General features: G+C 44.7%; 1 protein-coding gene across 2 annotated transcripts in view; it reads right to left on the reverse strand.

The window, feature by feature from the left end:
* The window catches only part of LOC133247436 (tubulin alpha-1C chain), a 43,351-nt gene that overhangs the window by 4,289 nt on the left and 26,365 nt on the right, over nucleotides 1-12,697 (reverse strand). Inside the window, exon 1 of one of the 2 annotated variants that reach the window (XM_061416237.1) lies at nucleotides 3,095-3,270. The exons of the other annotated variant lie outside the window; for it this stretch is intronic. Within the exon in view, the coding sequence (XP_061272221.1) occupies nucleotides 3,095-3,097 (3 nt within the window). The 5' untranslated portion in view covers nucleotides 3,098-3,270. Of the gene's footprint in view, nucleotides 1-3,094; nucleotides 3,271-12,697 lie in introns of those variants that run through there. 2 annotated transcript variants of the gene reach the window in all.

Genomic DNA, 12,697 nt, shown 5'->3' on the forward strand with positions numbered 1-12,697 from the left:
TTGGCAGATGGAGATAGGGTAACAAAAGCTTGAAGTGTCACCAAGACTTCACTAATAGTTTAAGGAATCAGCTGTTTTCTAGTAAAATGTACATCTGTCTCTGGCGCTGTGGAAGAAGAGTCTATAATTTCATAAATTTAATGATGTTAGGCAAGCGTTTGTTTTCCTTTACTTGCTGAACAGGGTCAGTTGTAAGTTACCAAACTCATTCCTGCTTGGTAAAAAAAAGGCAGTGAACATAGAATCTAAACCCACAGACTTAAGAGGAAAACAAAGAGGTATCTACTGTATTTCCATCATAAATCAAATTAGCTGCTTGAAAGTCTTTCAAGTATCCACATCAAATATCTCTTATTACATTTTCTCCAAATAAGAGAGTTTCAGGGTTCTGAAAGCTGCTAATAGGAATTTAAAGCCTTTGACTGTGTGGATCACAACAAACTGTGGGAAATTCTTAAGGAGATTGGAATACCAGACCACCTTACCTGTCTCTTGAGAAACCTGTATGCAGGTCAAGAAGCAACAGTTAGAAACAGACATGAAACAATGGACTGGTTCAAAACTGAGACAGGAGTATATCAAGGCTGTATATTACCTCCCTGCTTATTTAACTTCTATGCAGAGTACATCATGTGAAATGCTAGGCTGGATGAATCATAAGCTGGATCAAGCCTCCCAGGAGAACTATCAGTAACCTCAGATGATACCATAAAGAGAATGGGAACTAAAGAAAAGAACCTCTTGATGAGGGTGAAAGAGGAGTGAAAAAGCTGGCATCTGGTCCCATCAGTTCATGGCAAATAGATGGGGAAAATGTGGAAACAGTGACCAATTTTATTTTCTTGGGTTCCAAAATCACTGCAGACGGTGACTGCAGCGATGAAATAAGACACTTGCTTCTTAGAAGGAAAGCTATGACAAACCTAGACAGCATATTAAAAAGCAGACATCATTTTGCCAACAAAGGTCCACATAGTCAAAGCTGTGATTTTTCCAATAGTCATGTATGGATGTGAGAGTTGGAGTGTAAAGAAGGCTGAGCACCAAAGAATTGACACTTTTGAATTGTGGTGCTGGAGAAGACTCTTGAGAGTCCCTTGGACTGCAAGGAGATCAAACCAGTCCATTCTAAAGGAAATTTACCCTGACTATTCATTGGAAGGACTGATGCTGAAGCTCCAATACTTTGGCAACTTGAGGCAAAGAGCCGACTCATTTGAAAAGACCCTGATGCTGGGAAGGATTGAAGGCAAAAGAAGAAGTGGATGGCAGAGGGTGAGATGTTTAGATAGCATCACCAACTCAATGGACATGAGTTTGAACAAACTCCAGGGGACAGTGAAGGACCAGAAAGCCTGGCATTCTGCAGTCCGTAGGGTCGCAAAGACTCGGACGTGACTTAGCAAATGAACAACAACAGGAATCTAAAGAAAATTCAACATCACCTAAGATGTCAAAGGGCCTAGTCTCATAACCCCAAGACAAAACCTCCAATTACTCATAACCTTTGACTTATGGTTCCCTCCTTCTCACCATACTCCCCATAAAGCAATTATCCTCTGCTGACATCAGCATGCTTACTATTAACCTGCATCTACTTGCCCAGCTCTAAGGCTGTGGGAGAAAAGGGTGTTTGTTGTGATGAACCCATGACTTTTAACCACTGCATCGTGTTTACCTTTAACTGGACTCTGGACATTCCACAGCCCTAGAAACCACGAAAGAACCAGATATTTGCCCATGACAGTCCCAGGTCCAAGGAGATAAGTATCTGAGAAGACCCTGCCATCGTAATGAAGCCCTTCTAATGAAGTTTTTGAGTTAAAAAACTTTTCATATTGTGCAACAGTATGGCTTAGGCTGTGGCCACTGCTTGCCCTCCACTCTCCCCTGGCCACTTGGAAAATGAAGTGAGATACCGGTGATGGTGTCACTTAGTCTAGCCTTAACAGGATAATCAGCACCTGTCCCTTGTGAAATAAGAGTCTAACCAGTGTATGTCTTCATAGGTTTGGGGCTATTGTTGATTTCCTGCCCTTTAAACACTCCCACTATTTTCTCAATTACACATTTACCAGTGTCCTTTGGTCTGGCTTAGTAAAAAGCACTCAAGCAAGTGTTACAGTCAGACATCCTTTGATAACTGAAGTAGTCCGTAAAAAAGTAAATATTTATTCACTATATTCCTTTTTAAAAAAAGGTATTTTGATGCATTTGATACTCATGGCCTGCTTTAGATAGACCTCCAACAGATGTTTCCTAAGATACTTGTTTCCAAAACCTGTGGCAACTAAATAGAAAATACTCAAGTTGTGTGTAATTTCATGTTTCTTTAAAAGCAAGAATATTATGTCATTACTAGATTACTCTGTGACTTTATAATTAAATATCTCTTTTATGGACTTTTTAAAACCTGTAATCAGAAAGTTTCAGCTATTAAACACCCCACTACATTAACGCGAGAAATGCAGGGTTAAACACGGGACAGTAATTTCCTTCAAAGGAGGAGCCTGCCTTCATCCTTCAAGTGGATTGGTGCAATTTCAAGAGCTCCCCTCGCCCACCCAACCCCCGCCATCCCGGCCACAGGTGACGAAGCTGCAATTGGAAACTTTTCCCAGAGTCTGGCCACAGGTGGACTCAGCACCAAATCACAGGGCACACGAGAGGGGTCGCCAGGAAACGTCTGCACCTACTATGCTGGAGCACACGGGATGCTCCAGGGGTCCTTTGCCGAAGGCTGTGGGAAGGTGAGATCACTTCAGGAAATGGGAGGGATTTGTAGCTTTCACAAGTCCTTGGGAGCCAGTGCGAAGGTTCTCCGACCTTTCTGGGGCAGTAGCGGCCCCGAACGAATCAATGAATAGCCCCTCTCTAGGATCAAGTGGCTTTTCCACTTCCACTCAAGGCAGTACCCAGGCCGCGTCTTCGAGCCCGACGAGGAGTCAGCCAGGTGAACTCGACTCTCCCAACCCGGCCACCAGAAACCAGTTTGCCCGGAGGCGTGGACGTGGCTGCACTCGCACTGGGATCCCAACGCCCCTTGGGACTCCGCACTGTGCCCCCACACCACCGCCCGGGGACCCCCACTCACCATAACGGAGACTTGTACGGTTCTGCGGGGCTGGAACAGGGGAGAGGACGGCCGCGACGATCTCCCACTGACAGACTACTAAGGAGTCCGGGGGAGAAGTAGTGAGAGGCCCGGGGCCGGGAGGGATCCTATAAACCCCTACCCAGGCCACGTGTCAGGAGGGCGGGCCCCCGCCCCCGCCCCCGCCCCGGCCTCCGCGGCCCAGCCTCCCAGCCCTACGCCGGGTTTTACCCTCCGGGCGGAGAGAGGAGGGGCGCACGGCGCTCAATGGTGGGTTCAAAAGTTCAAACCAAACTACGGACCCAGCCAGAACCACCAGGAAAGGGAGGAGGAATCCAGGGGCCGCAGAATGGGCCGGTGGGGTGAGGATGAGGGTGCACTGGGCGACTGGAAGGCGAAGGGAGGCGAAGGGTGGGGACGGCAGTGGGCGACACGTAAGCGAGGAGGGGCGCCAGGTAAAGGGAGGAGCGGCCGCGGGGCCCTGGGGGCGCGGCTCCTCTCGCTGCCCGCCCGGTCCCCGGGCTCCAGACCCCCTACCCTGCACTGGAGGGCGGCCTAGGTGGCCTTCAGCCAGTTCCAGCCGCACACCCCCAATCAGGACCTCCCACACGATCCGGTGCTTCCACCGCGGGTAACCCCGGCGCCCCAGGTCTCGCAGCTGAGGGACTTCCAAGAGGAAGACCTATGGTTCCCCATTCCAGGTCCTAATCACCACAAACCTACTTGAAATCTTGAATCTCATCTTTTTTGTTGCTTTTTCCCCCTTGTTTTCCTACCTCCTTTTAAATGAACGTTTTCGTCCCCAACAGCAAACTCCTTCCAATTGGTGCAAAAGCAGTTTTTCCCCCGCCTGGAATTAATTATACTGACCCCAGCTTCCCAGGTGGCGCTAGTGGTAAAGAATCTGCCTGCCAATGCAGGAGAGGCAAGATAAGCAGGTTTGATCCCTGTGTGGGGATGATCTGCTGGAGTAGGAAATGGCAACCCACTCCAGTATTCTTGCCTGGAGAATCCCATGGACAGAGGAACCTGGTGGGCTTCCGTCCTTGGCGTCTCAAAGAGTCTGACATGACTGAGCACACGTGCATATAATAGCTTTCACTTTTCAGATGCTTACTATGCAGAGTTGTTTGTTTTTCAGACAATGTTAATCACATGTCATACATTAGACAAATGCTGTGCCTTACCCCCGTTTTTACAGATAAAGAAACTAGGGTTTAGAGTAATTAAACTAGTTGCAGGTCACACAGCTGGAGCGAGTTAGGCCCTCAACTGCCTTGCACTGCCTTACTCTAAGTATACCACTCTTTGTTATGGAACCCAAGTTCCTGTGTCCCTGGCACACTGAAGCCAAACAATCCAGAACCTGGGAGTTTGGTGCAGAAAAAGATTTATTGCAAAGGCTAAAAGCAAGAATAGATGTCGGGTGCACAAAAGACCTGAACCCTCCAATCACTTTCAGGCAAGACTGCGAAATGGGTCATAGATTGCTTGACCAGCTCCTGGACCTCATTGGTTAGTGGTGAGGTAACAGGGTGGTGTTTCCAGAATCTCAACCTTCTGGTTCCAACCAGTCTGGAGTCTGTGCTTGTGGTGGACTTGTATTTACCGCCTCCTGGGTGCCTGTCTTTAGTTTTTGTAGAATAACTCAAAGATAATGCATCAGATTGTTATCTTTATGGCTTCAGGAAGAACTAGGTGTCCTGTAACTCTGTTGCCCTATTAGTAACTGCTTGCGCTTGCTCTTTGGCACTCAAGAAAGGCCTGGGAGACTTTTTTCTGTTTTCTACTAATAAAGTAGAAATAAAGTCCATTTGCGACCCAATGGACTGTAGCCCCTAGGCTCCTTCATCCATGGGATTTTCCAGGCAAAATTACTGGAATGGGTTGCCATTTACTTCTCCAGGGGATTTCCCCCCGCACCCCCTGACCCCCCCCACCCCCCCAGAGATAGACCTTGGGTCTCCCACATTGCAGGCTGATTTTTAACCAACTGAGCCACCAGGAAAGCCCCAGCTCAGTTGGCAAAGAATCTCAGCAGGGAGTAATTACAGAAGAAAGAGACCTCTGCCTTGATTACCAAGAAGCATCTTGAGTATGCAGTGTCTGAATGGGGAGGTGTTAAGGGAAATACTGACTGGAATCCCCCTCCTTGCCAGGAACCATAATAACCATTCATGTGAGTTACTTTACCACAGGAGGTCCTGGTAAGGAACAGGAAACTAAGCCACCACCAACCCGGAGAATTCAGGAAAGTTCAAAAGTTCAAAACGACATGCCTAGTGTCCTACCAACCTCCCAGGATCCTCCTTGCTGGAATCCATCCTGACTGAGTGATGTGCACACCACCAGGAAGGACCCAGAGTCAAAAACTAATCCCATTACTATAAAATCTGGGCTGTGAGCCATGTGTCAGAGCAGACCTCCTGGGTTTCCTTACCCTCCTGCTCTCTGCCCAGGCACCCCTTCTCAATAAAATCTCTTTTTGCTCTATCAGCATGAAACTGAGCATGACACTATGATCCTTCCCCCCAGCCATGTTCTCTGCCTGCCTGTTGTCTGTGGAAAACTTTAGCATTAAGAATACATTTCATCAGAGAAGTGAGAAATGCAGAAACAAAGGAAAACAGTCAAAGGAGATGAAATAATAATAATGTAGTCACTAAGCATAGTCAAGGACCTTTAGTTCCTTCTCAAGGACTACAGATAATATTCTGAGCCATATCCTGTGAGCTGTCTTACAGATACTGAAACCCCAGGTGGAAAAGTTAACTACATAATGACCAGACTGTACCCAGGACATGAGCTGCCACAATTCCAAGAACTGTTCTCAAACAAATGGGAACAAACAGACTCTGGAACTGAAGATTAACTGTACCTAAAACAATCAAGATGATGCTAGTCAGACTACTAATGACCAATCTGAAGATGACTGTCAGAGCTGACTATGCTGTTTCTGTATGTAGCCAAACCCTATTCTGTATAAAAGCTTCTCCTCCTGCTTGTCAGGGGGTGGGAATCAGCCTTTGGACAGATGTCTGCCCACTCCCTCACCCCCCAGTTGCCAGCATCTGAAATAAAGCAAACTTTCCTTGCCACCAACCGGGCCTGTTTATTGACTTTTGGGCAGCGAGCAGCCAGACTCTACCTTTCAATAATAAGTACGTGTGTCTCCTTGGATGATTCATTTCTCAGTGTTAGACTGCTGGAAGGGGTTCCCCTTCCTGCAACCCTTTCATCATGTTATCCTAATTCTTAAATTCCTCAGCCACCTCTGAGTCATAGAATTTATGGAAATACTCAGACACAGACATAGAAAACAAACTTAAGGTTACATAAGGGGAAGGGAGAGGAAGGACAAATGAGAAGTTTGGGATTAATAAGTACACACTATGGTACAGAATCTGCCTGCAATACAGGAGACCTGGATTTGATCCCTGGGTTGGGAAGATCCCCTGGAGAAGGGAATGGCTACCCACTCTAGTATTCTTGCCTGGAGAATTCCATGGACAGAGGAGCCTGGTGGGCTACAGTCCATGGGGTGGCAAAGAGTTGGACACGACTGAGTGACTAACACTTTATGTACAAAATGGGTAATCAACAAGGACCTACTGTACAGTACAGGGAATTATACTCAATATGTTGCAATAGCCTGCAAGGGAAAACAATCTGAAATACATATATATATATGTAACTCAAGCACTTTACACCTGAAACTAACACAACATTGTAAATCAACTGTACTTCAATTTAAAAAAGAAATATTCTACTGAATAGTAGAAGAGTATGTTAAAGAGCGTTTTCCTGAAGTAGAAAACGGCAAAATGAGTTTCAGATACTGAATAGGCAGAACTCAAGATACACTCCAACTCATACACACAAAATGGATGCTGTGGAAATGTGTGCAGAGATTCCTTTTCAAATTACAGTACATAATTCCCTTCATTCATCAAATGCTTATTGAGCACCTATTGTGTGGCGAGATATTCTGAAATTTGGAATAACTAGCACTTTAGTCTGTTGTTAGATATTTTAGTCTTAATAGGTAGTGCTTTCCCATTTTTAAATTCATTCCACAAATATATATTTAGCAGAGTTTCTAGGTGCTTGGAAATAAGTATGTGAACAAAACAGGTCTCTGTGTCATGGAGTGAATGTTCTAGAGCAGGATAGGGAAGAAAGATAAACAATGAACATAAGTAAACTATAGAAGAAAAGAGCAAAGTAAAGTGGGATGAGGGTGCTGGGAGGGGAGAGTGTGGGAGGAGGCTGTAATGTAAGCAAGATGGTCAAGGTTAGCCTTAATGTTAAGTGAGATGTGAACAGAGTTGATGATCCTGAGGGGCTAGTCAGGACCCTGTGAGCAGAGCAGTAGCAGAATACTGAGAAGCTGGAGCCAAGGCCCCCCAGGCAAGGGTGAGAGTTTAGTGTTCCTGGAAGGAGAGCAGGAGGCCAGCTTGACTGGAAGAGATGAACAGTAGGAGGTGAGGGTTGGAGAGGCAATGGAAGCCAGATCTTGTGGCTTCATATAAGCTACTACAAAGTCCTGGGGTTCTAGAGAGAGTGCCATAGAGAGTGAAGTAAGTGAAAGAGAAATATAAACATGGTAGAAAGTGAAAGTGAAGTCATTCAGTCATGTCTGACTCTTTGCAACCCCATGGACTGTAGCCTTCCAGGATCCTCCATCCACGGGATTTTCCAGGCAAGAGTACCGGAGTGGGTTGCCATTTCCTCTCCCAGGGGATCTTCCCGACCCAGGGATTGAACCCAGGTCTCCCACATTGTAGGCAGACACTTTGCCATCTGAGCCACCAGGGATTGTATAGTAACACATATATGAGGAGAGTGAAAAAGCTGGCTTAAAACTCAACATTTAAAAAACAAGGATCATGGCATCCAGTCCTACCACTTCATGGTAAATTGATGGGGAAACAATGGAAACAGTGTCAGACTTAATTTTCTTGGGCTCCAAAATCACTGCAGATGGTGACTGCAGCCATGAAATTAAAAGACGCTTGCTCCTTGGAAGAAAAGCTATGACCAACCTAGATAGCATATTAAAAAGCAGAGACATTACTTTGCCAACAAGGGTTCATCTAGCCAAAGCTATGGTTTTTCCAGGAGTCGTGTGTGGATGTGAGAGTTGGACCATAGAGAAAGCTGAGCGCCAAAGAATTGATGCCTCTGAACTGTGGTGTTGGAGAAGACTCTTGAGAGACTCTTGGACTGAAAGGAGATCAAATCAGTCAATCCTGAAGGAAATCAGTCCTGAATATTCATTGGAAGGACTGATGCTGAAGCTGAAGTTCTGATACTTTGGCCACCTGATGTGAAGAACTGATTCATTGGAAAAGACCCTGATGCTGGGAAATACTGAAGGCAGGAGGAAAAGGGGATGACAGAGGATGAGATGGTTGGATTCTATCATCCACTCAATGGACATGAGTTTGAGTAAGCTCCAGGAGTTGGTGACTGACAGGGAAGCCTGAGTGTGCTGCAGTCCATGGGTTCGCAAAGAGTCGGACACAACTGAGCGACTGAACAGAACAGAATGTGGAATCTAGAAAAAATGGTATAGACGATGTTATTTGCAAAGCAGAAATAGAGACAGAGACACAGAGAACAAATATATGCATACCAAAGGGAAAAGGGGGTGAGATGAGAGGAACTGGGAGATTGGGATTGACACATTTACACTATTGATGCTATGAATAAAATAGGGAACCAATGAGAACATACTGTATAGCACAGGAAACTATTTAATGCACTGTGGTGACCCTAAGGAGAAGGAAGTCCAAAAGGGAGGGATATATGCATACGCATGGCTGATTGATTTTGCTATTCAGTACGTAAAGCAACAAACCGAGAAAAAAAAGATCCCGTGGTTTTACCCCTGACACAGGGAGCCAAAGTAGGGTACAAAACAGTGGTGACATGATCTGACTACCTTTTTTTTAAGATCCCTCTGGTGTGTTGAGAACAGATTATAGGAGGGCACAGGGAGAAGGAGGATGGTAACTTACTGCAGTGCCCTTTGAGAGATAATGGAAACTCAGACCAGAGTGGTAGTAGAGGAAGTGGCAGAAAGTGGTTACAGTTGGTTACATTCTGAAGATAGGGCCAAAATGATTTCCTGAAGGCTCACATATGAGGGGGAAGAAAAGCCAAGCATTTTTCCAGGATTTGTAGCCTGAATGAGTAAGAGATGATTTTGCCATCAACAGATGTAAAATGTTGGGAATGGGGCAGGCTTGGAAGGGGATATTATCAGGGGTTTGTCTTTGGTGATGTTAAATCCAGACGTTGAGATGTCCATGTAGAGGTGGAGATGCTCAGGACATAGCTAGATATGAGAGTCTGGATCTCAAGGGAGAGAGATCTGGGTAGAGATATATATCTAAGTGCCATCCTAAAGGCATGACATGGGGCGAGATCACTAAGGAAATGAGTATAGAAACAGGAGAGAAGAGGACCAAGGATTGAGCTCTGGGAGAGGAGGCAGATCCCATGAAGGACACTGAGAAGGAACAGTCAGTGAGTTCAGAGGAAACCTGAGAGTGTGAAGTCCTGGAAACTAAGGAAGGAATGATCAGCAGTGTCATATGCTACCAGTAGGCCAAACAAGATGAGAACTCAAAAATGACCAAGGATTTAGCCACACAGAAGTCACTAGTAACCTGGATGGGAATAGTTCAGTGTGGTGAGTGAAAAATTGACATTTAGTTTGGGGGAGAATGGATACATGTATATGTATGGCTGAATACCTTCTCTGTTCACCTGAAACTGTCAGAACATTGTTAACTGGCCATACCCCCATACAAAATAAAAAGTTAAAAAAATATATTAATAGGCATTTTATTTTTAGATTCTGTTTTCATATGATTCATTAACAAAATACTTTTTCTTCCTCTAACTCCCTACCTCCTCACATTCAAGCAGATTGCCCCTGAGGAATCACACTATCTTTAAGGGCTTTGTAGTCCTGATTACCTTGTTTTGGATTCTGGCATTTTTTGCTTTCTAGCAAATTTTGCTTCAGCAAATTTCTTAATATCTCTGAATTACCTCCCTTATAAAATGGGGACAATGTATAACTCATAGGTCGATACACTGTTGTAGGGACTAAATGAGATACATAATTCAGAGTGCATACACCTAGTATGGCACCACGTGGTTCTAAGGTGGTGGTGGTGGCAGACAAATTCAGAGATGAAGCTGCATCTTGCATGTGAAAATCATTTTAAGCATCCGTATTTAAGTTGGGATCCACATTTAAGTTTTCTGCCCCCTGCTGGATTTTATTTTTGGAGGGGTGGGGAATCTTTTTCCTTCGTGGACAGTTAAAATTTTAACCTTTATGTAAACAGGTCTTTATGGGTCTAAAAATTACTGAGTGAGGAAAGGCTTACTTTCTAGCTGACAGTTTCCAGAACTGATCACAAACATATTGAGTTATTAAGAGAGAGCTAGTGCTCTGCCATTTTTGGCACTATAACTTTGGACGGGCACTCCTCCTCCTTGGACCCCAGGCTTTGTGTGTGCAGTATCAGGGGCATACACAGGGTCATCTCTAAGGCCTCCTCCAGCCCTAATATTCTGAAATACTCTGACTTGAGACTTCTGCTGTACATGAGAGTTGTACAAAAATGAGCAAAGTTGAAAACATGCTTCAGTCAGGGTCTTCTTGGAATCACCAGTACATTAGATACATTCTTATATATTGGACTTTTGTTGGAGTCTTACAATGCTTTAGGGAAAGAAGTGCTGAATACTTACTCCAGCTCAGGGAAGCTTGGGCTTTATGTCATCATATATAGGATCCACACATAGTAAAGAGAAGTGAATTCAGATAAAATCAAACCTTGGGTTTTTTAGTGTTTTCTCTGCTAGGCTACCAGTAATACTGAAGAACTTATTTCTGTCCAGTTACAAATTACATGTTACAAGTAATGTATACGGAGAAGGCAATGGCAACCCACTCCAGTACTGTTGCCTGGAAAATCCCATGAATGGAGGAGCCTGGTAGGCTGCAGTCCATGGGGTCACTAAGAGTTGGACACTTCACTTTCACTTTTTACTTTCATGCATTGGAGAAGGAAATGGCAACCCACTCCAGTGTTCTTGCTTGGAGAATCCCAGGGACAGGGGAGCCTGGTGGGCTGCCGTCTAAGGAGTCGCACAGAGTTGGACACGACTGAAGTGACTTAGCAGCAGCAGCAGCAGTAATGTATAGGGATATTTTGTGCTCATATAGCAATTTAGAACAAAACATTTCCTATTCCAATTGTGCCTTCAGTGTTCAGCTTTCTTTATAGTCCAACTCTCATATCCATACATAACTACTGGGAAAACCATAGCTTTGACTAGACGGACCTTTGTTGGCTTTTTAATATGCTGTCTAGGTTGGTCATAACTTTTCTTCCAAGGAGCAAGCGTCTTTTAATTTCATGGCTGCGGTAACCATCTGCAGTGATTTTGGAGCCCAGAAAAATAAAGTCAGCCACTGTTTCCAATGTTTCCCCATCTATTTGCCTTGAAGTAATGGGATGCCATGATCTTACTTTTCTGAATGTTGAGTTTTAAGCCAACTTTTTCACTTTCCTCTTTCACTTTCAAGAGACTCTTTGGTCTTCTTTGCTTTCTGCCGTAAGGGTGGTGTCATCTGCATATTTGAGGTTATTGATATTTCTCCCAGCAATCTTGATTCCAGCTTGTGCTTCTTCCAGCCCAGCGTTTCTCATGATGTACTCTGCATATAAGCTAAATAAGCAGGGTGACAATATACAGTCTTGACGTACTCCTTTTCCTATTTGCAACCAGTCTGTTGTTCCATGTCCAGTTCCATGTCCAGAGCACCAAAGAATTGATGCTTTTGAACTGTGGTGTTGGAGAAGACTCTTGAGAGTCCCTTGGACTGCAAGGAGATCCAACCAGTTCATCCTAAAGGAAATCAGTCCTAAATACTCATTGGAAGGACTGATGCTGAAGCTGAAACTCCAATACTTTGGCCACCTGATGCGAAGAACTGACTCATTTGAAACCATCCTGATGCTGGGAAAGATTGAAGGCAGGAGCAGAAGGGGACGACAGAGGATGAGATGGGAGTTGGTGATGGACAGAGAGGCCTGGCAAGCTGCAGTCCATGGGGTGACAAAGAGTTGGACATGACTGAGCGACTGAACTGAACTCAACTCAATAGTGCCTTGGAAAAGTTTTCAAAAATAAGTTTTTAACAAGGATATTTATTTGGAACTGTGGGAAATAAGGTCTTGAGACTTGAAATAATTTACTCTGAACCACAAGAGGTGGAACCCAGAACAAATGCCTAAAATGGCAGTTGCCTCTTTTACTTCTTGGCCCTATGTTAGCCTGCTGCTGGCACTAGTTCACAAGGAAAGGATGTCCTAGAAGTCATTTGTTGAATTTTTCAAGGCAAGGCTAATATAATAAGAAAAAGAGAATCTGTCCTACTTTCAAGACCTCCAAAGAACAGCCAAGACTCCTCACAGTTATGTCCAACCACCTTCTTTATGATAAGCATTTTTAAAATCTTGGAATTTCCCTGGCCCTCCAATGGTTAAGACTCTGTGCTCCCAATGCAGG

This window comes from Bos javanicus, chromosome 5, assembly GCF_032452875.1.
Source record: "Bos javanicus breed banteng chromosome 5, ARS-OSU_banteng_1.0, whole genome shotgun sequence".
NCBI classification, from domain to species: Eukaryota; Metazoa; Chordata; class Mammalia; order Artiodactyla; family Bovidae; genus Bos; species Bos javanicus.